This window comes from Acytostelium subglobosum, assembly GCF_000787575.1.
Source record: "Acytostelium subglobosum LB1 DNA, scaffold: scaffold9, whole genome shotgun sequence".
In the NCBI taxonomy this organism is placed as follows: domain Eukaryota; phylum Evosea; class Eumycetozoa; order Acytosteliales; family Acytosteliaceae; genus Acytostelium; species Acytostelium subglobosum.
In genome coordinates, this window is record NW_012236524.1 from 108,154 (window position 1) to 127,110 (window position 18,957).

At 44.5% G+C, this 18,957-nt stretch overlaps 9 protein-coding genes across 9 annotated transcripts; 2 read left to right on the forward strand and 7 right to left on the reverse strand.

Moving 5' to 3' along the window:
- Positions 1 to 139: 139 nt before the first annotated feature.
- SAMD00019534_049430 (hypothetical protein) lies at positions 140 to 666 on the forward strand (the record flags this gene model as incomplete). The annotated part of the gene is made up of 2 exons (XM_012899414.1): positions 140 to 176; positions 257 to 666. 2 exons carry the CDS (start codon positions 140 to 142, stop codon positions 664 to 666), a joined length of 447 nt encoding a protein of 148 aa, XP_012754868.1.
- Positions 667 to 768: 102 nt separating this feature from the next.
- SAMD00019534_049440 (hypothetical protein) lies at positions 769 to 4,585 on the reverse strand (the record flags this gene model as incomplete). Its single annotated transcript, XM_012899415.1, has 2 exons — positions 769 to 2,857; positions 2,922 to 4,585. The coding sequence occupies 2 exons, from the start codon at positions 4,583 to 4,585 to the stop codon at positions 769 to 771; spliced, it is 3,753 nt and encodes a 1,250-aa protein (XP_012754869.1).
- A 791-nt stretch (positions 4,586 to 5,376) lies between these two features.
- SAMD00019534_049450 (hypothetical protein) lies at positions 5,377 to 6,977 on the reverse strand (the record flags this gene model as incomplete). The annotated part of the gene is made up of 3 exons (XM_012899416.1): positions 5,377 to 6,171; positions 6,290 to 6,839; positions 6,919 to 6,977. Coding segments are annotated over 3 exons (1,404 nt in total), but the record flags the coding sequence as incomplete, so codon positions are not given.
- Positions 6,978 to 8,398: 1,421 nt separating this feature from the next.
- SAMD00019534_049460 (hypothetical protein) lies at positions 8,399 to 9,324 on the forward strand (the record flags this gene model as incomplete). The annotated part of the gene is made up of 2 exons (XM_012899417.1): positions 8,399 to 8,667; positions 8,727 to 9,324. The coding sequence occupies 2 exons, from the start codon at positions 8,399 to 8,401 to the stop codon at positions 9,322 to 9,324; spliced, it is 867 nt and encodes a 288-aa protein (XP_012754871.1).
- A 505-nt stretch (positions 9,325 to 9,829) lies between these two features.
- On the reverse strand, positions 9,830 to 10,883 carry SAMD00019534_049470 (hypothetical protein; the record flags this gene model as incomplete). Its single annotated transcript, XM_012899418.1, has 5 exons — positions 9,830 to 10,150; positions 10,230 to 10,339; positions 10,433 to 10,498; positions 10,569 to 10,632; positions 10,833 to 10,883. The coding sequence occupies 5 exons, from the start codon at positions 10,881 to 10,883 to the stop codon at positions 9,830 to 9,832; spliced, it is 612 nt and encodes a 203-aa protein (XP_012754872.1).
- Positions 10,884 to 11,373: 490 nt separating this feature from the next.
- SAMD00019534_049480 (hypothetical protein) lies at positions 11,374 to 12,901 on the reverse strand (the record flags this gene model as incomplete). The annotated part of the gene is made up of 4 exons (XM_012899419.1): positions 11,374 to 11,476; positions 11,564 to 12,384; positions 12,447 to 12,683; positions 12,758 to 12,901. Coding segments are annotated over 4 exons (1,305 nt in total), but the record flags the coding sequence as incomplete, so codon positions are not given.
- Positions 12,902 to 13,130: 229 nt separating this feature from the next.
- Positions 13,131 to 13,945, reverse strand: SAMD00019534_049490 (hypothetical protein; the record flags this gene model as incomplete). Its single annotated transcript, XM_012899420.1, has 2 exons — positions 13,131 to 13,215; positions 13,284 to 13,945. The coding sequence occupies 2 exons, from the start codon at positions 13,943 to 13,945 to the stop codon at positions 13,131 to 13,133; spliced, it is 747 nt and encodes a 248-aa protein (XP_012754874.1).
- A 44-nt stretch (positions 13,946 to 13,989) lies between these two features.
- Positions 13,990 to 14,244, reverse strand: SAMD00019534_049500 (hypothetical protein; the record flags this gene model as incomplete). Its single annotated transcript, XM_012899421.1, has 1 exon — positions 13,990 to 14,244. One exon carries the CDS (start codon positions 14,242 to 14,244, stop codon positions 13,990 to 13,992), a length of 255 nt encoding a protein of 84 aa, XP_012754875.1.
- A 1,109-nt stretch (positions 14,245 to 15,353) lies between these two features.
- On the reverse strand, positions 15,354 to 18,927 carry SAMD00019534_049510 (hypothetical protein; the record flags this gene model as incomplete). Its single annotated transcript, XM_012899422.1, has 2 exons — positions 15,354 to 18,000; positions 18,233 to 18,927. The coding sequence occupies 2 exons, from the start codon at positions 18,925 to 18,927 to the stop codon at positions 15,354 to 15,356; spliced, it is 3,342 nt and encodes a 1,113-aa protein (XP_012754876.1).
- Positions 18,928 to 18,957: the final 30 nt, after the last annotated feature.

The following is an 18,957-nucleotide window of genomic DNA, read 5'->3' on the forward strand; positions in this document are numbered from 1 at the left end:
ACAAAGTATTACCTTCACCAATTATAATTATACGTATAACATATATACAAATAATAACCGAACAAACAAACAAACAATATATAGAAATGAAGACCATTTTGATAATTTCATTACTTTTGATAGTTGGTAGGTTGATGTGATGAGATCGACCGAGGCCTTGATCAGTCCTGCCAAGTGTATATATGCATACTAACAAACACATATATTATTATAGTATCACTATCCAATGCCTATCAATATGATACATCATCAACAGCACCAAATGTCACTGGATGTGCTACTAGAACATCATGCTCAGACTGCACAAGTGACACTGATTGTGTCTGGTGTCACAGTGCCGCCAAGTGTACCTCTGGCTCATTCTACGGCTCCAACCCATTGGACACCTGTCGCGATTTCATGTGGATGCAGTGCAACATGAAGGGTATCTACACTCTTTTGATCTCTGCCGGTATCCTGTTGGTGATCATCTTGTTCTTCATTGCTCTGATATGCTGCTGCTGCCGTCGTCGCAAGACCGTCATCTACAACAACACCTACACCATCCAGGATGATGAGGCCAAGAACCTCATCTCTTCGACGCCTGTCACCGATCAGCGTCGCGAGCAGATGAGAATGAAGTATGGAGTTGGTTCATACCAGAACAGCAGCTCGTCCTGGAACTAAGGTCATCCAGTACATGCACACCTCCCCTCAACTCCCATGTTTGTAAATACAAATAAAGACCGTCTTAGTTGTTTAGAGTCTATAATACATTCATTCATTCATTCAATCATACTTTCCCTCGAGGACGAACTTGTCGCAAAGCTGGATCACTTTGAGGTTGCCATTCTTGAAGGCAGAGTATCTGGCATAGTTGACAGTTCGAACAATGAGCGCTGAGTTGGATGTCATTGACGACGAATCAAACAATAGATATTGGATGATTGGTAGGTGGTTCCTTTTGGCCGCCCGACCTAATGAGTGCTGTGTTGGTAGCATTGATGGCCATTGGGTATGGATGTACTTGATCGCATCGAGATTACCACTCTCACATGCTTGATCAATCACTCTTTGGATATATCTTTGTTTGTCCACCAGAATATCCAGATATTGATTGTCCACCAGTAGTTGAAGTACTGTTGGGTCCATGATTGGCGACTTGAGGATGCTTTTGATGAGCACAGGCAAGGGTGAGCTAGAATCACTCTTGGACACGGCCAACTGAATGAGATTACCAACATATTGATACTGTCCACGTGATACCAGTAGACAGATGACCTCGACAATGTCTTGACAATTGATGTGCTTGGAGATCAATTCAATCAATATATCATTGCTCTCGATAAGCTTATTCATCGCCAATGACCCGGATGTAGCAAGCCTATGAAAGGTCTGTGAGAGACGAGTGCCATTTGGAATTCTGACTCCAGACCATGTGTTGATGAATGCTACCACGACCTTCTCAGTCATCATGGTGCCAGGCCAATCGACTGCATCCACAATGTTGTTTAAGTCACCTACAGTGATGGACCGACTCTTTGCTTGGAGGTTCTTGACGATCATCTCTGCAATTTCTGGACGCACCCCATTCCACATGCACGGTAACTCCTCTCTGCCAAGACCAATTGATATCTTGTTTGGCATAGGCAAGTAGATTCTGTTCGAGTCCATAATCATCCTCATTGTGATCGTGTCTCCAACATAGGCTGCAGTGCTCATTGCGTGGCAGTAGTTTGTACTGATTGGACATTCATCATTGATTTGGTTGTCCAAAAAGTCGATGACAGTCCTGTCTCCAATTACAATGGCTTCAGACATGACTAGACTGAACGTGCATTTGAATAACTGGGGCAGGGCCATCAGACTCTTCAACAATGTGATCGATAAAACACTTTGGTGGATACAATCAATCTTGAGTGGTTCATTCTTTGTATCGAACTCCGTGACCAGAAGTTGTGCCAGAAGTGCCTCCAACAAGTCGATATGTCCATACTGAAGGGCAACCCTGCAGCCAGCTGTTAGTTGCCTTAAAGGGATGTGTGGCAACAGGATGTTGAGCATCTCAATGTGTCCACCTTTACAACATCTATGGACTAAATTGTGACCAATCTTAATTTGATGGGCCATATCGCCAAAGGATTGCTCGTTGATGATGTATTGCACCAGGCCCGTTGCGCTCCTCTTGAGTGCCTTTCCAAGCAATGTGTTTTTGTTGATTATACTCAGCATATCATTGACGTCCATCAATTGGAACATATCCACTGCCCATGGCTTGGAGATCCATTTGACATGTTGGAAGTTGAACTGGTCGGAGAAGGAGCCGACTCGGGCGCCAAGTGATAACAATCTTTGAAGGAATTCAGGATGCTCTATTGCGATCAAATAGTTATCACCTTCAATGATTATCTGTTCGTTGGATGTGACCGACATGATCATGTCCAAGATGTCTGACCAATGTGGATTATCACACGACGACAAGCCAAGCAATGCTGTTACTATGGTCGTGACTTTGTTCTTATAATCAAGTGACATTGATGGATGTTTGAGCAAAAGAACCAAAGCATGATAGTTGTGATGGACAAGTGCTGCCTTGACCAAATGATGATTGATTGATCTTGTTGCTAATGGATGGGACATCAAGTCGTCCAATGACTTGGCGACCCAACTATTGGCACCAAACTTGATATAAGATAATAGTGATTGGCTGTCCCAAAGCTGACGTCCTTTCATCAAGTTGGACTCATCAATCATCAAACAAGTCCTATGTATCCTTCCAACATGTCCAAATATGATTGAGGATAGCTTAGCATCAGTAAGAACCAAGTGTATCTTTGACGATGATCCTGTTGTCGCCACCTCTGGAGTCTTGATAGCACTACAGAGTGATTGAGTGTAAGTGTGACTGTGGAGGAGGTTCGTCAACAATCTCAATGACATACCTCACATGATCATTATCTGGTTTGGTGGATGGGATGAGTTTGGCACACATTTGAATGATGCGTGTTAGTCCACAATCGAATGCAGTTTGATTGATGGTGTGCAGTGATCTGAGCAGTTGACCATTTGAAAGGGTTTGGAATGACGATGGACTTGTAACAAACATGTACTCTAGTGATCGATATGAGTTGGACTCTGCTGCCTTTTGAAGTTTGGACAAAGTGGGCATTGGAAACTCGACTAGGTCATCATTGATATACTCTCTCAAAGCTCTCAAGCTGTCTGGCTTATCATATCTGATCGCTTTGTTGATGATTGACCTCAAATGCTTGGTCAATGATTCAGGTGAATGCATGTGCATCACATGTAGGAACACCTCCAATGTGTTACGAACGGCATAGGCACATTGGAGTGGTTGCAGCTCGTTGGGAAGACGTTCCTTAATGAGGGATATCGCTTTGATTGAGCCAGATGTCATTAATGCCTTCATGGACTTGTGCATACTTGATCGCTCAATATAAAAGCCATCGGGTTGATTGAGTAAGAACTCCATTGTCTCGAAACATGATCGCTTGATTGATCGTGCCAGACAATATCCATCATATGATTCATTGCTGACCCTATTGAGCTCCTGCATGAGAGGTAGTGAGATGCCAGCCGCCACAACCACTGGTTCGCTAAACTCCGGAGCGAGATAATGATAGCCTCCAACTTGAGGGCATTTGCTGAGAAAGGTGACGGCCTCGTTCACGGTCAGCTTGCCTTTTTTAACATACTTGATGATGTAATTGAGCTGCCAGACACCGATGCGACGTGGAATGTTGGGGCGACGCGTCGCAAAGTACCTGCACTGTTTCAAGCTGATGTTGCTCCAGACTGGAGAGTCCTCACCAAAGGAATTAGGGTGGGCGTCGAGAATGGCGTCCGCTCTGAGGTAATCACGCGACTTTAGGGCGCCCGTGAATGCATCGGTGTTCATTCGATAGAGATACTGGGATGCCTGTAGCTGGTCGATCTCGCCATTGTGTATCGTGCCTATCAAATCATTGAGGAGAAATCCATCACTTGGGATCCGGGTCGGGCCAAATGAGTGAAGATACTCAATGATGTGAACATGTCCTCTCCGAGCTGCGCATCTGATCGGTTGCTTGTAGTCCCAGTCTCTCGCATCAGGAAACTGCATGAGAACTTTGAGAGTGGCCAGGTAACCATGTGTGGCACAATGAAAGACGCCCTCCTTCACCTGCCCGACATGTTTGTTGTTGGTGCCCGGCTGAGTGTTGTCCATGAGATACTTGATGGTGTCGGTGCTGTCACACATGAAGCTGGTGCGGAAGACTGTGTAGCGAATGCCTTCATGATTGAGTATGCCAAGTTTGTGGAGCATCTCGACCATGCTGAGCTTGATGTCGGCGCAAGTGAGCTCAATTGATTGGTTCTGAGACATCCCGGTACACAGGCCAAGTTGGTGTATAAGTTGTACAAAGTGTTCGTCGCCGTGGTTGACGGCCCAGAGTATGTCATCAGCTTGGAGGTGGCATCCACTCTCCAATATGTCGGATACACTTCGCACTGCGTTAACCAAGTCTGTTGAGCCACTCTTAATGATGTCCAATATTATAGTCTTTGTATCATTATCAGGATCATGTACCAACAACATGTTCATGTTGTTACTAATGAGATGACTGAATGCTCTTTGATCATTATAATGTATTGCTGCAGGTAATAATGTAATGTTGATAGGGTATGTATTTGAAGGTATATTGTTGAATGTTGTAATGAACATTGAAGTAGCTTTGTACTTTAACATCTGTATAAGGTTGCCATCTTGATGTAGTTGTTTGCCTTTGATCACTGATATCAATGTAGTGAGCTTGCCACTTGACGACCTTGCACTTGCAGTCAACACCTTATTATCAATATATTGACGATGTATCCAACTGATATATTCAAATATCAATCTCCACAACAACTTATTGTTGAATACTGAATGACATGCAGTATCCATGTTATGTTTTGGTTATGACTTGTGTAGACGTGAAGTTGGAAGTTGAGTGAATGAATKGGGGGATGTGGGGGATGCTCATGACTATCTTCCAACCTTTTTCCTCAAGACCTAGAACAAGGGGCATGCTCTACCATAATGTCAATGAATGGATAAGTGATTGATTGTTCAAAGGTTGATGATGGTACATGGATTGGATGGGGAAAGGACGTCCATCCACAACATATTGAGGACGCAATCAACTTCTAAAAAATGCCCAACTGGTTGGGCATCATAACAATCATGGATGGATTAGATACCTTCCCTTTTGATGATCTGGTAATGATCAATCATGGATATGATTGATTGATCGAATGGATATTATATAATATAGAGTTTGATTTATTACCAACATGCTACAACATCATCATGTTTGTATGATCAATCAAAAACAATTTATGTTGTTATTTTTAATCATCGGCATCCATTGGTCCTTGCTTGGGTGGCTTGGGTCCACCGGCTGGCTTGGACATGATGATCTGATCGACTCGCAGAACGGTGGTGGCAGTGTTGGTGGCTAGGTTGAGAGCGTACTGCTTGCCAGCAAAGAGGTCCAACACCTCCATCTCGAGTGCGCTGCGTGAGAGACCGGTCTCAATGTCGAGACCGTGGTCGGTGGTGCCCTTGGTGTGCGCGGCGTAGATGTTTGAAATGATCTTGGTGGCATCGTGACCCGATGTCTCGGCCAGAGTTCTGGGGATGATCTCAAAGGCCTCGGCGTAGGCCCTGATGGCGTACTGGGCCAGGCCTGGTGTGGCGTCGGCAAACTGCTGCAGCTGACGTGACACCTCCAGCTCAAAGGCGCCGGCTCCGGCGAGGAAACGTCCGTCCTTGCACATGCCCTTGAACACGTTGACTCCGTCGTCGACGGCGCGCTCAATGTCGTCCAGGATGTTGTTGGTGCTGCCACGGATGACAATCGTCGAGATCTCAGACTCCTCGCGGGTCTGTCTGAATATGACACACTTGGAGCTGCCGACCTCCTGCACCAGCACCTCATCACAGTAGCCAAGCTCCTCGGGGATTGGTGTGCCCAGCTTGACCAATGGTGTAGCGCCAACAGCTTTACACAGTCTTCTCAATTGGAATTTCGATGGAAGCTTGACCAACATAATCTTGTGTCTCTCTATATAGTGCATTGCCAACTCTGATACCGATGATCCAGAGATAATAACCTTGATTCCAGCTTGTGCAATACCTTCAATTGTCTGTTATATATGTTATGTGTTTGATTGATTGATCGGAATGATACCATGATTGAATGATTGATTGATTGATTGGGCGTGAGTATGTGATTGACTTTGAGTCGCAAGCTACACTACATACAAGTCTGATCGAATCCTCCTCACCTCTGGAGAAGCTCAACAAGTCGGTATCGTTTGTAATCAACACCTTGCCAGTTGTCTCTGTCTTTCCTATATCGATTCCGGTTGCGAATACGGCAACCTTGGCCTTATCGACACGCTTGATGGTGCCCTCGGAATCGCCTGGCACGACGAGACCCTTGACGACGGTGGTGTCGCTGACGCCTCCGCCCGGCACCTTGGTGACACGCACGTTGTCCACGTTGAAGTTGCTTGGCTTCTTGGGCAGCACCTGAATGCAAGCCTTGCCAATGATCTCCGAGAGGAACGACTCGTAGCCGTACTGCTTGGAGGCCAGCACCGACTTGAGGCACTTTCTGACCTCCTCCAATGATCTGACGTCCTTGATCGTGTAAATGACCAAGCTCTCGATGATGCTCTGTGCCTTCTGACCGGCCATATCATAGCCGTGAATGATCTCTGATGGATGCAGTCCCATCTCGAGCAATGCTGCAGCCTTCTTTAACAATTCTCCTGAATAGTGTAACAACAAAGTTCGTTCCATCTCCAATCTATGATTGTTGTTGTTATGTCAGTAACCTGTAATCTCTGATCAATCACTCAATCAATCAATCATTCAATGATTCGTACCTCTTGCTCCTGCATCTGTGCAGCCAACACGAGCATCTTGGCGGCTGGATGCATGACATCGAGCTCCTTGATGATGGTGGCAGCGTCGTTGGTGACGAACAACTTCTCGAGATGATTGATGATCATCTTGTTCATTCCATTTGGTCCCATAGAGGTACGAGTGATCTCTGCCAACTGCTTGGCAGCGTCGATATTTCTCAAGATCGCTTCATCCTTGCCTGAGAAGTGCTTTGCACCATCCTTTAACATTTCGCCCAATGACAGCATTCTATTCTATTCTTCTTGTTTATGTAAAATATATATATATAATGATATGTAATATATATTATATGCTGTGTGATGTGATGTGTAAAGGACTTCAAACACAAGTCTATCTTCCCTCCTTGTCTCGCTCGAGTGAGGACCTTTCATTCATTCAGCATCTTCACCCACACTTCACTTTCAAAAAATCAAACTGTGGGTGACCTTCATAAATGCCCGGGCTTTTATTTTCTCAAACAAAGTGATCTCTCCTCATGATGAACAAATATTCCATTTATTTATATTAATAATATACTGATGGAAAGATAATCCTAAGGAATATTATATTCAAGTCTTATAAAAATAGATGGATGTCAAACTATTTTGGTCAACTTAAATAAATGAGTTGGATTTTGGAGTGATCACTTTGTTTGATTGAATCTTATCATGAAAAGATCAATTCAATCAATCAGATACTTAAACAATAGATAGATACATATACATAATAAATATAGATATATCATAGGAATGAAGTCAAGAATACATATAATTAGATCTGTTGTACTTTTAGTTTTGTCAATAATAGGATTGATAGTTGGATCAATTTATTATAAATATCAATATAATAATCAAGTTATAACAAGATGTACAGTAATTGATTGTAAAGTAATAATGTCACCATGTACAGACGATAACAATCAATTATTCAATCAAATAATGTCATCTGCTTTATTTGGTACACCAGCTGATTTCATGGTAGACATTGACAAGTATTTATGTTATATAAATGAATATACATATACTCTCAATCTAAATGGTACAAGTTATACATCAACCGAATCAAACAAATTGGATGCAATTAAGAAGTCAAGTGCTGAACGATTATGTCAAGATAGTTCATCAATTACATGTTATCATCATGTTGGTAGTGCTGATCATCTTACAATAATAGAGTCAAAGTATTTTATGAATAGTTTTACAGTTGTTGCCATATCATTGGTAACATTCATTGTAGCCATCCCCTATTTCTTCGGTACCTTACTGTACATCCTATGCTTTGAACGTGTCCAACTTCAAGCCACAAGAATATCCAGGAATGTTTGAAAGGTTCATTCACTAAATTAATAAAATGTGTACTCCCCCTTCAAATAAACGAACGAAAGATCAAATCAAGCCGTCATTCATTCATTCGTGTAATAACTTCAAGATATAGATAAACAGAAAAGAGAAAGAGAAAGAGATGGTATTATACTTGGTCGGTCTTGGTCTTGGTGATGAGAAGGATATCACTGTAAAGGGATTGGAGGTTGTAAAGGCTTCGGATAAGGTGTATCTAGAGTTTTATACATCATTGCTTGGAGGTTCAACTTCAGTCGAGCGTATGGAGGCATTCTATGGAAAGAAGATGATATTGGCTGATCGCGAGATGGTCGAATCAGGTTGCGAACAGATGCTAGAAGAGTCAAGAACACAAACAATCTCATTCTTGGTAGTTGGTGATCCATTCGGGTATGTTTGATTGATTGATCGTGAGCGAGATTGAACAGGGACTAACTTGTGATTAATAGTGCCACAACTCATACAGACTTGGTTATGCGTGCAAAGGAGTTGAAGATACCTTATCAAGTGATACATAATGCATCGATTATGAATGCTATTGGATGTACAGGATTGCAACTTTATACATTTGGTCAGACGATATCAATGGTGTTCTTTACAGAGACGTCAAAGCCAGATAGTTGGTACGACCGCGTCAAACTTAATAGAGCAGCTGGTCTGCATACACTGGTGCTACTGGACATCAAGGTCAAGGAGCAGACAATGGAGAACCTGCTGCGTGGTCGTCCAATCTACGAACCACCCAGATTCATGACCGTCAATCAATGCGTGCAACAGCTGCTCGAGATCGAGGAGCTGCGTGGAGAGGGCGCCTACACAAAGGATACGCTCTGTGTTGGTCTGTCGCGAGTTGGCCAAGACACACAACAGATCATCAGTGGCAGACTGGAAGAGCTGCTCAACGTCGACTTTGGCGCACCCCTTCATTCATTCATCATCGCTGGCGACATGCACTTCCACGAGCAAGAGTTCTTTGATACATTCCGCGTCAACTCTGAGACCAAGTATCTTCCAGTCGTCGCCTCTGACGACAATGATGATAATTAAACAACATGGAAGTGACTTCAATCAATCAATCAATCGATCAACATCGTTGTGCCTGGCAAAGTCTACATTATGAGTGGATTTTATTGATGGACAAGACATCAGGATGCTAGGCTCACGCGCCAAACCCTGTCTTGCTTGTCATTACCGCCTGCGTCCATACTAATGTAGTGGATATCTCTATCTCTCTAGCTATCTATATATATATGTATATGTGTTTGTGGCAGGTAGTTATTAAGGGTTGGAATGGATTGGATTGGAATGGAATGGATTGGAAATGGGAGGGGAGTTTGCAGCTTGATTGATTGGTTGGTTGGTTCGAAATGGATTGTCCTTCGTCCTCTTGCCATGGCGCGTACCGCAACATGGATCTTGGTCTGTGGACATCCTGTTGTTGTTTGATTGAATGATTGGTTGGTTGGTTGGTTGAGGGGAGAGAGAGTGCTGGGAGGTGGAGATGGAGGGGAGGAGGAGAAGGTTGATTGATTGGTTGATGATGATGATGGGTTCATTGTAAAATACAGTTCTTGGGATCCTTTCCTTCCTTTCTTTCTTTCTTTGTCAGCTGTGCGGCCATCTCCTCCTTGGAGGGTGGGAAGAGAACGACGCGACCAGCCTCCTCAAAGACGGTGGTCAAGCCGTCCTGAGTCAGCGCTGAGCACTCACAGTACTTGTAGGCACCGATCTCTGCTCTCATCTGCTCGCCCATCTCTGTGGTGATTGGTTCCTCTCCATTCGCCTTATGTTTTGAGTTGCGCAGGTCGAGCTTAGTGCCAACCAATATGATCGGTGGCAATACATCCATATTCTGTGTGATCTCAACGAACCACTGAGAGTGAACGATCGGTAATGAGTTAGTGATTGATCGATCGATTGTGAGTTGAGTCCTCTTGATCATGCGGCTTTACCTTCTTTATAACATTCTCGAAACTAGTCTGTGATATTAAACTAAAACATATAAGGAAAACGTCTGTACCAGGGTAGCTCAGAGGTCTAAAGCTGTTGTATTCTTCCGATCCTATTGATTGATTGATTGTTGTGATTGATTGTGAGCATTGTGCGACGATAGAGAGGGCCTTGAAATGTCCTCATCCATTTGATCTAAACATACCTGCTGTATCCCAAAGTCCAAGGTTCACTGGTGTATTATTTACAATTGCGTTGGCGTTATAGTTATCTGTAAATAGAGGGAGATGTCAGTCGATCAATCAATCTTGTGTCATAATCAACTAATCAATCAAACATACCGAACACTGTTGGGACATATTCACCTGGGAATGAGTTAGTTGTATAAGAGATCAAAAGACATGTCTAGATGATGATTCATGATTGAATGATTGAATGAATGAGTGTGAGTACATTGGGTCTACTACCATCACGTGGTCTGTATATTTGTCTGTCTGTCTATCTGTCGATCTATCTATATGTGCGTCCATTCGAATTCTTCCGTCCATCCCATCCCTCTCTCTTCTTTGTCGTCAATGATCGATCGTGTATCAATATATGTGTACCTTTCCAACACTCATGTCTCCAACGACCATAACCTTGATATCCTTGACCATTGTTTATGCTGTGTACTGTACAGTGAACAAAATATATAAATATATAGAGAGAGAGAATATATATAAAAAGGGAAAGTGGTTGATACCTCTACTTCCTCTTCTGAATGGATACTAATAATACTAAACAACAACAATAACAATACTAAACAATAATAATAATAATAATAATAATACAACTAACAACAATAGAGACAATAGATAGATAAGATGAGGTAAGTTAGGTCTAAGAATGATAGTAGTGTGGGAGGGAGACCCCATTGATCACTGACAACACCTCCTCTTTGTCCCCCTTTTTCAAACCAAAACAAACTAATAAATAAAAAATCAATTCAAAACAAACACCCACCCCAAACAGACTCTTGATCGTGATCAGAAGTCGACAAAAGAATAACCTTGAATAGTTGTTGTTGGATTGGATGGATGGGAGGTGATGTTATAAATAGAATCATATAATTGTTGTTGTTGATCATATGACCATCGTCTTTGTTTATTCCAACCATTTAAGTGTTCCCATCAACAAGAACTTGGTTGGTAGATCGCCTGGACATGGTGCCAACACTGTGATCCTCTTTGTTTCCATATTGACATCCTTGCTAAATATACATTGATTGATTGATTGTGTGAATGATGGTTAGTATATGATGCTGTTGGCAAGAGATAGAGAGAGGAGGGTAACTTACACATAGAGGAATCCAGCTACATTGCTATTGAGTATACCTTGTGCGTTCTTGGCATAGGAGACGGCGAGGATGGAATGTAGCATGTCGAGTGATGGTGATATCTCTTGTAGTTGTAGTGGGTCCATGGCTGAGGTGGCGCCAATGGGTAGCGCAGAGAGTGGTGCAGCGGGACCACCGCCAGTCCTGTAGATGACGACGTCCTTGAAGTCCACGATGGTGATGTGCGGACACAGGTCGCCCAGCATGCCGTAGAAGTACTCTCTGATCCTCAGATTCCTGGTGTTCTTTCTAAAGGTCGACGAGCGCAGGAACACTCCGCCCGACTTGGGCAGCTTCATCACCTTCATCTCGGGTGAGCTGTATTCGCGCGCCAGCTCGCTATACAGTTTCTCATTGTCGATCACCACGATCATGTTGATGCGCAGCAGAGTGATGCTGGTGCGCAGCACCTCGTAGCCCAGACCCTCGATCCAACCACATGTGTTGACCACAATGCCAGAGACTCGAGCATTGTTGTCCTTCTCGCAACGCTTGTCGATAGAAAGTGCCAATGATTGAATCTGGGCCTTGTAGAGATTGGGGTTGAGGTCCAGTGATGTGTGGCCGTAGAACTGAACGAATGGTACGCTGTTGGAGAGTCCCTCCTCAATGTCCACTGGTTTGTCCACGATTGTCGCACAGAGTGCGCCGGGCAGTGTCACGCCTCCCTGACCAGGGTCCAAGTCCACAAAGCATGGAGCAAAGCCAAGTCTTGCTGAATAACCAAGTAATATCTTGCACAATGTACTCTTACCAACATCTGTTGGTCCTGCTATCAGTACCTAGTGAATGATTTAGGTTAGTGTGAGTTGTAACACTCATACATTAGATGGATGATACTCACTCTTGGTCCTTGATCGCGAGTGTCAATCACTGCAGTGCGGTGATTATCAATATCCTTGTGTATCTTTGAGTAGGCTAGCATTGGTGTTTCATTGGCAATGTATGTTCTGACACCAACAGACATCTCCAACTCACATCCAGACCATGTAAACACAGCACCTCTTGCATTTGCACATAATGTATACTCTCTGTTCACTGCAAGTTCAGTACCAAAGTACTCTGCTGTACCCTTTGTCAACTACAGGTAGTTATATGTATGATGCATTGGTCAGTTATATGTTCAAGCTTGTACCCTTCGCTTGCTTCACTTACCTTTAGTTTTGCCTCTTTGTCCACCTCGAATCTGAGTTCATGCTCTTTGTTCAACTTGTGTGTCGTCCAAACAGGCTTTGGTGGTAGCTGCTGTTGTTGTTGCTGTTGTTCATCAATCTGTTGATCTGACATCTCTATCTCTATCTATGTATCTTTATATGTTCAACTTGTACATGAATGACTGACAATGAACTGAAGTCGCAACTTTGAAACTTCAAATTCGAACCCTCATCCCAACCCTCGCCCTTGCCCTCATTTAAATTGTCTTCAAACTAAAGTGATAACAATCAGATACTAACTTGTTTGAATGATTAGGGTATGTATTGTTGTTTATTGATATTGATATTGTTGTTGATTGATTGACTTGTATTATTTACATAAACAACTTGGTGTGACATACTTTACAATATGGCTTGCCATTGTTTGTTGAGTATGATCCTCCAGCCAATGGATTCATACTGTTTATTAAGTGGAGATGTTTGTTAGAATGATTGAACGAGAGAGTATGGATAATTGGAGTACTTACCAGAAAGCACAAACGAAATGCTCGGGATGCCACTTCTTGTCGAGAGCGTCTACACAACGACCATTGATGGTCTTGCCACATCCACTACAGATTGAACCGGATTGTTGGTGATAGTGAATGTCACAGTAGGGCTTGCCACCAAACTCAAAGAACAGTCCATTGGCAAAGCTCTTCTGGCAGTACTGGCAAACAAAGTGCTCAGGGTGCCACTGCTGGCCCAGCGCATTGATGCACTCGCCACGAATCGGCTGGTTACAGGAGCCACAGCGAGTGGCGTATGTCGAGAAGAAGTCCACCTCGCAGTAGGGTCGGCCCTCACGCTCGTAGAAGTTGCCGCCGTCGAATGGCTTGAGACACTGGGTGCAGACAAAGTGGTGCACGTGCCACTTCTTGCCCAGGGCCGTGATGCAACGGTCTGTGATCGACTCGTCACAGTGTGCGCAACGGATGCAGAATAAGTTCTGGTAGCACGACTCGCAGTGGGGGCTGCCCTCCTGCATGTAGAAGTTCTTGGAGCCGATGGACACCTTGCAGTTGGTGCATACAAAGTGCTCGGGATGGTAGTGCTTGTTGACCGCCTGGATGATCTCGCCGAGGATTGGCTTGTGGCAGGCATTGCAAGTACCCTTTGGAGTTGGTCCCTTGTCATCGATATGGCTCATCTGCGTGGTGAGGTTGTTCAAGAGGTGGTCCAGATCATCGCCAGCTAACACCTTTGCCTGCGGCAACTTGGAAGACACCTGAGCATGCTGTGGTTGTTCATGATGGTGATGATCGTGGTGATGGTCATGGTGGCCTGGATGATGGTGATGATCGTGGTGATGATCGTGATGGCCAGGATGATGATCATGATGTCCGTGATGGTCGTGATGGTGATGTCCAGGACCATGTGGATGGTGATGGTCGTGGTGATGGTCATGGTGATGATCATGATGGTGGTGGCAGTCAACAGGGTTTGCATCTAGATCCTTCAAGAGTTGATCAAGGTCCTCAGTACTGGCAATTTTTTGTGGTTGTTCCTTCTTCTCATCTCCATGTTGTTGAGGTTGTTGGTTGATTGGTGGTGCATACTCTAATACAGCCTTTGATACACGTAATGGTTGTTTTGGTATTATTGTTGCAGTTGATACTAATCTGATTGGTGCTGGTGCTGGTGTTGGTGTTGGTTTGGCAACAGAAGTATATGATATCTTATTAATTGCAACTGCTTGTTGACCATCTATCTCATTGTTCAATGACTTGTTCAATGAATCCATCAATGCATCCAATTCATCACCTTTAACTGGAGCTACAACTGAAGTCGCCTGATGAGGTTGATAATGTTGTTGATGAGTTGTCACTTGTGCCACATGTTTCTGGACATTATTATTCATTCTTGATGGTTCTGCCTGTTTAGCAGACCACGACGAAGCTGGTGGAGCAGCCTTGTTTGGCTTTCCAAGGTCTGCCAACAATGCATCCAATTCATCCATCTTTAATCCTTCCATTTCAAAAATATTTATATAATTAATTATTACTTATCGTATAAGTTGACTAATTGATTGATTGATAATGATAATGAACTGGACTTTGAAAGTGTTAATAAATGGTATCCACATCCAAGTTGTGTGTATAATTATTATTATTATTATAATATAACTGTATGATATATAGTTGTTATACAACTTGTGGTCACACCACACGGGCCATCATCAATCTCTTATGTTGTGCCTCCTCCTCCAATTAAGATGGACCCACTCACTCACACATGTGTTAGATATATCCCCACCATTCCATCAATCACATGATCAAACACACACAACCCACACATCAACAGTGCACTAATGTTGTTATAGATTGATGGAAGAATGGATTATGGGCTTTAAATAGATACATTGGTACGTGTGTGTTTGGCAATGGATAGGATAGAGCCGACACTACTTATAGTAGGGAAGGGTAGGGTCATATGGGTTAAAATGGAATCGAAGTACAATGATTGGCTTGTGATCATTGGGTCAACAACATCCATCAAATCCGATGACCAGTGAATGAATATATAATATAATAGTTGGTCCAGGTCAACCTGGGTCATCACTTGATTGTTATTTGTTGATTCTGAAACGATTTGAGATCCTTCAACACCTTGTCAATGTCGTGTGGCGGTGCTATTGAACGTGCTCGCAGGTATCCCTTGATGCCAACCAATGTGCTTGGATTGAATCCCAACATCATATCCATCTCGGACATTTGATGCTCTTGTTGTTCTTGTAATTGGACTCCTTGTTCCAGTTGATCTTGTTGTTGTTGTAATTGACGTTCCAGATATCTCTGCTTTTTAATCGATATGTCGGAAACGGCATGGCTGACATACTCGTGGACCACCTGTGATGTAATACTGATGTTGCCTCGGATCAATGACTCGATGACGCGCTCGGCCATTGGCACATTGCGCGTCTGCATGAAGCCAAGTGTCAGTGCGTTCTTGAAGTGTGGGTTGAACAGCAGTAGCTCCTCGCGCGCAGAGTCTTGAAGCTCTCGCAGTCCACGCTCAAAGTCTGCGCCAATCAAGAACTGCAGGTATCTGGACTCAAAGTCGCTGGGACGCTTCTCTGGTGTCAACGAGTTGACAAACTCATCCATCGTGCCCATGCTGTAGGTCAGACGCAACAGACGCTGCGTGGTCGAAGGCGGCGTGCTGATCTTGTGCTCAGCCAAGCGCACAAAGTACTTCCTGGCGTTGGCCTCGTCGTTGAGGCCCATGAAGTAGTTGATCAACTCGATGCATCCATTCCTGTCTGGCTGGTTGGCGTCGAAGCGTGCGTCCATCTCGCTGGTGGCCTCCTGGACCTGCGAGTTCTTGAGCAGATGTGAAATGCGGCCGGCAAACTCGAGGTGTGCCACTCTCTGCTGGCCAGTGCCAGTCGTACTTAGCTCGGCCAACACCTCGCTCTCGCTCTCTCCTCTCTTTTGATGCTTCTTCTTGTTCTTCATATGGCCCTGCTGGTGAGCATGTGACTGCTTGATGAGACCCTGGTACATATTATCAATCTCAATGTTCTCGTAGCAGTCTCTGTCCTGTGGGTTGTAGCTCCTCTGCACGAACTGACCCTCCTGCTGTGTGTTCTTGTAGTTCTTCAAGTAGAGATTCTCGGGACGGTTGATACGCTTGTACAACTCCTCGAATGGCTCACCCTCAGCGTGCGTCATCCAGTCGAGGAACGTGCCGTCCGTGCTGAGGTTGTTCTTGAAGTAGGCCTCGAACGCCTGGGGCACGTTCAGGTTGATGTTGTTGTCGGCCGCTTTCTTGAACCAGTACTCGCAGAGATCATACTCGCCGCGCAGCTTGTGGAAGTAGAAGAAGGGTAGGATGGCGAACGAGTCGATGTTGATGCCAAAGATGTTCTGGCGCATGTCCAGCCACTTGAGCGCCTTTTGGTAGTTGCCCGTTACGAGCAGCAGCTGAATGATCTTGGTGATGTGGATCGAGACAAAGGCGCGTGGACACTCGTTCAGCTTGGCGATGAGGTACTCGAGCAGAGGCTCGTTGTTCTCCACCTCGAGATGAACAAAGATGTGATTGATGCCGTTGGGAACTTCATTACCCGCCTGGAACACGTAGAGGATCGTGTCGTTCAGCGCCTCAAAGTCCTGATGCGCAAAGTAGAACTTGACAATGTCGCGGAACAGTGCCACCTTGAAGTCGTGGAACTCGCCCAGAATCTGTTGCTCGAGGATCTTGCATCCCTCGAGGTCATTGCACTTGATCACCACGTTGATCAGCGAGCGGAACGTCAGGAACGTGGGACGGATCGTCGCGATCATCTTGATGTACACCTCCAGGTACTCCTCCTTGCCACGCAGGAGCGAGAGCTGTCGCAGGATCACATTGTACGATGTCAGGTTCAGCATCTGATTCTTCTCTAGCACGGCGATCAGTTGCTTCAACTGCTGGTCCATGCCGGCGCTCAGCAGGCCGTACACAAGGACGCCCAGTGGCTCGGCCTTGGCTGGGTCCTTGGCGGCACCCAGCACCTCCAGCACATAGGTCAGCGCGTTCTCCACCTGGTTGTGATCGATGTACGACTTGATTAGCGCAGAGTATAGGGTGTCGGATGGGCCCAGAGCAAAGGGCACACGACGGATGATGTCCTTGGCCGTATTGAAGTTGCCCAGCCTGCTGTACATCGACACGAGCAGGTAGTAGGTGTCGATGGAGGCCTGCACGTCGTACTCGTACATCTTGGCGTAGATGAATTTGACGGAGCGCAGGTCGTCGTGGACCATGGCGTTGGCGATGAACAGGTTGAAGTTGACCGTGGTGCGCATGTCGGCCCAGCTGATGAGGTAGTAGAAGCAGCGCTGGAACAGGCGCTCGTTGTCCTTGAACTGGCTGCCAAAGCAGCTGAGTATCACCGAGATAGTGTCGTCGTTGGGCACGAACGACTTGTCCTTGAGCGCCTCAAACAGCGCCAGCATCTCGGCGTTGTCGCCCACGGCATGGTAGTGTCGCAGCAGAATGTGCATTGTGTTGATGTCCATTATGGACATTTGTGCCGGTTGTTTCATGTGGGCCAGCAGCTGCTTGATGCGTTTGGCGTCCTTCTGGATATCGATATAATACTCGAGCAGTATATTATACACCTCTGTATCGACAATATCCATCTTTACAATCCACTTATATATATCCTCGTAGATATCTTGGTTGCCATATTTGATTGCCGAGAGGAAGGCTTTGACGCTATATAAGTTTGATTGATTGATTGAGTGTTAGTGACATGGTTCCAATGAGTGATTGAGTGATTGAAATAGTTCCAGCGAGTGAATGATTGAGTGATTGAGTGATTGGAAGTTCCAGCGATTGAGTGATTGAGTGATTGAGTGATTGAGTGATTGAGTGATTGAGTGATTGAGTGATTGGAATAGTTCCAGTGTATGATTGATCCATCGAGCGAGTGATGGTGAGGACTTACAATTGAATGGAACCTTGGACATATTCAAGCTCGATGAGTTCCAGGATATCCTTCCTGGTCAACAATTCGAATCCTTCATCTTGATCTTCAATAGTCTGCTGGGCTTTAGAGCCTGGTGGAGATGTATCTTGCACCCATTGTTGATGATGTTGGTGAGGCTGGTGAGGTTGATGAGGATGAGTTTGATAAGTTTGATGATGTGTCGGTTGTGATTGTTGTTGATATGACTGTTGTTGTTGTTGCGGATGTGATTGTTGATGTGATTGTTGTTGTAGCTGTGTCTCTTGATGTGATGATATCTCTTCTTGCTTCTGTAGTAATTGTTGTTGTTGTAGTTGTAGTTGTTGTTGTAGTTGTTGTTCTTGAGCAGTGAATTGTAATTGCTGTTGCTGCTGTTGCTGTTGCTGTTGTTGTTGCTTCTTTGTAAACTTTGGAGTACTTGACGACTTGTTTGTTGGAGGCTTGCGTGTTTTATTCCTCTTTGATTCAGCCATTACAATATCATCTATCAATGCTGATGTCGTTGATGTTGATGAAGCAGCAGCTGTTGCAGTTGAAGCATTCCTTGTCAATACTAAACATCCACTACTACAATGTTGTGATGATGCTGATGATGATTGTTGTAAAAGACGTTGTTTGATCAATGTAGATGTTGATGAAGGTGATCCAATGGACCTATATAATATGTTATTCATTGTTATATATAATGTATGTATGTACACAGA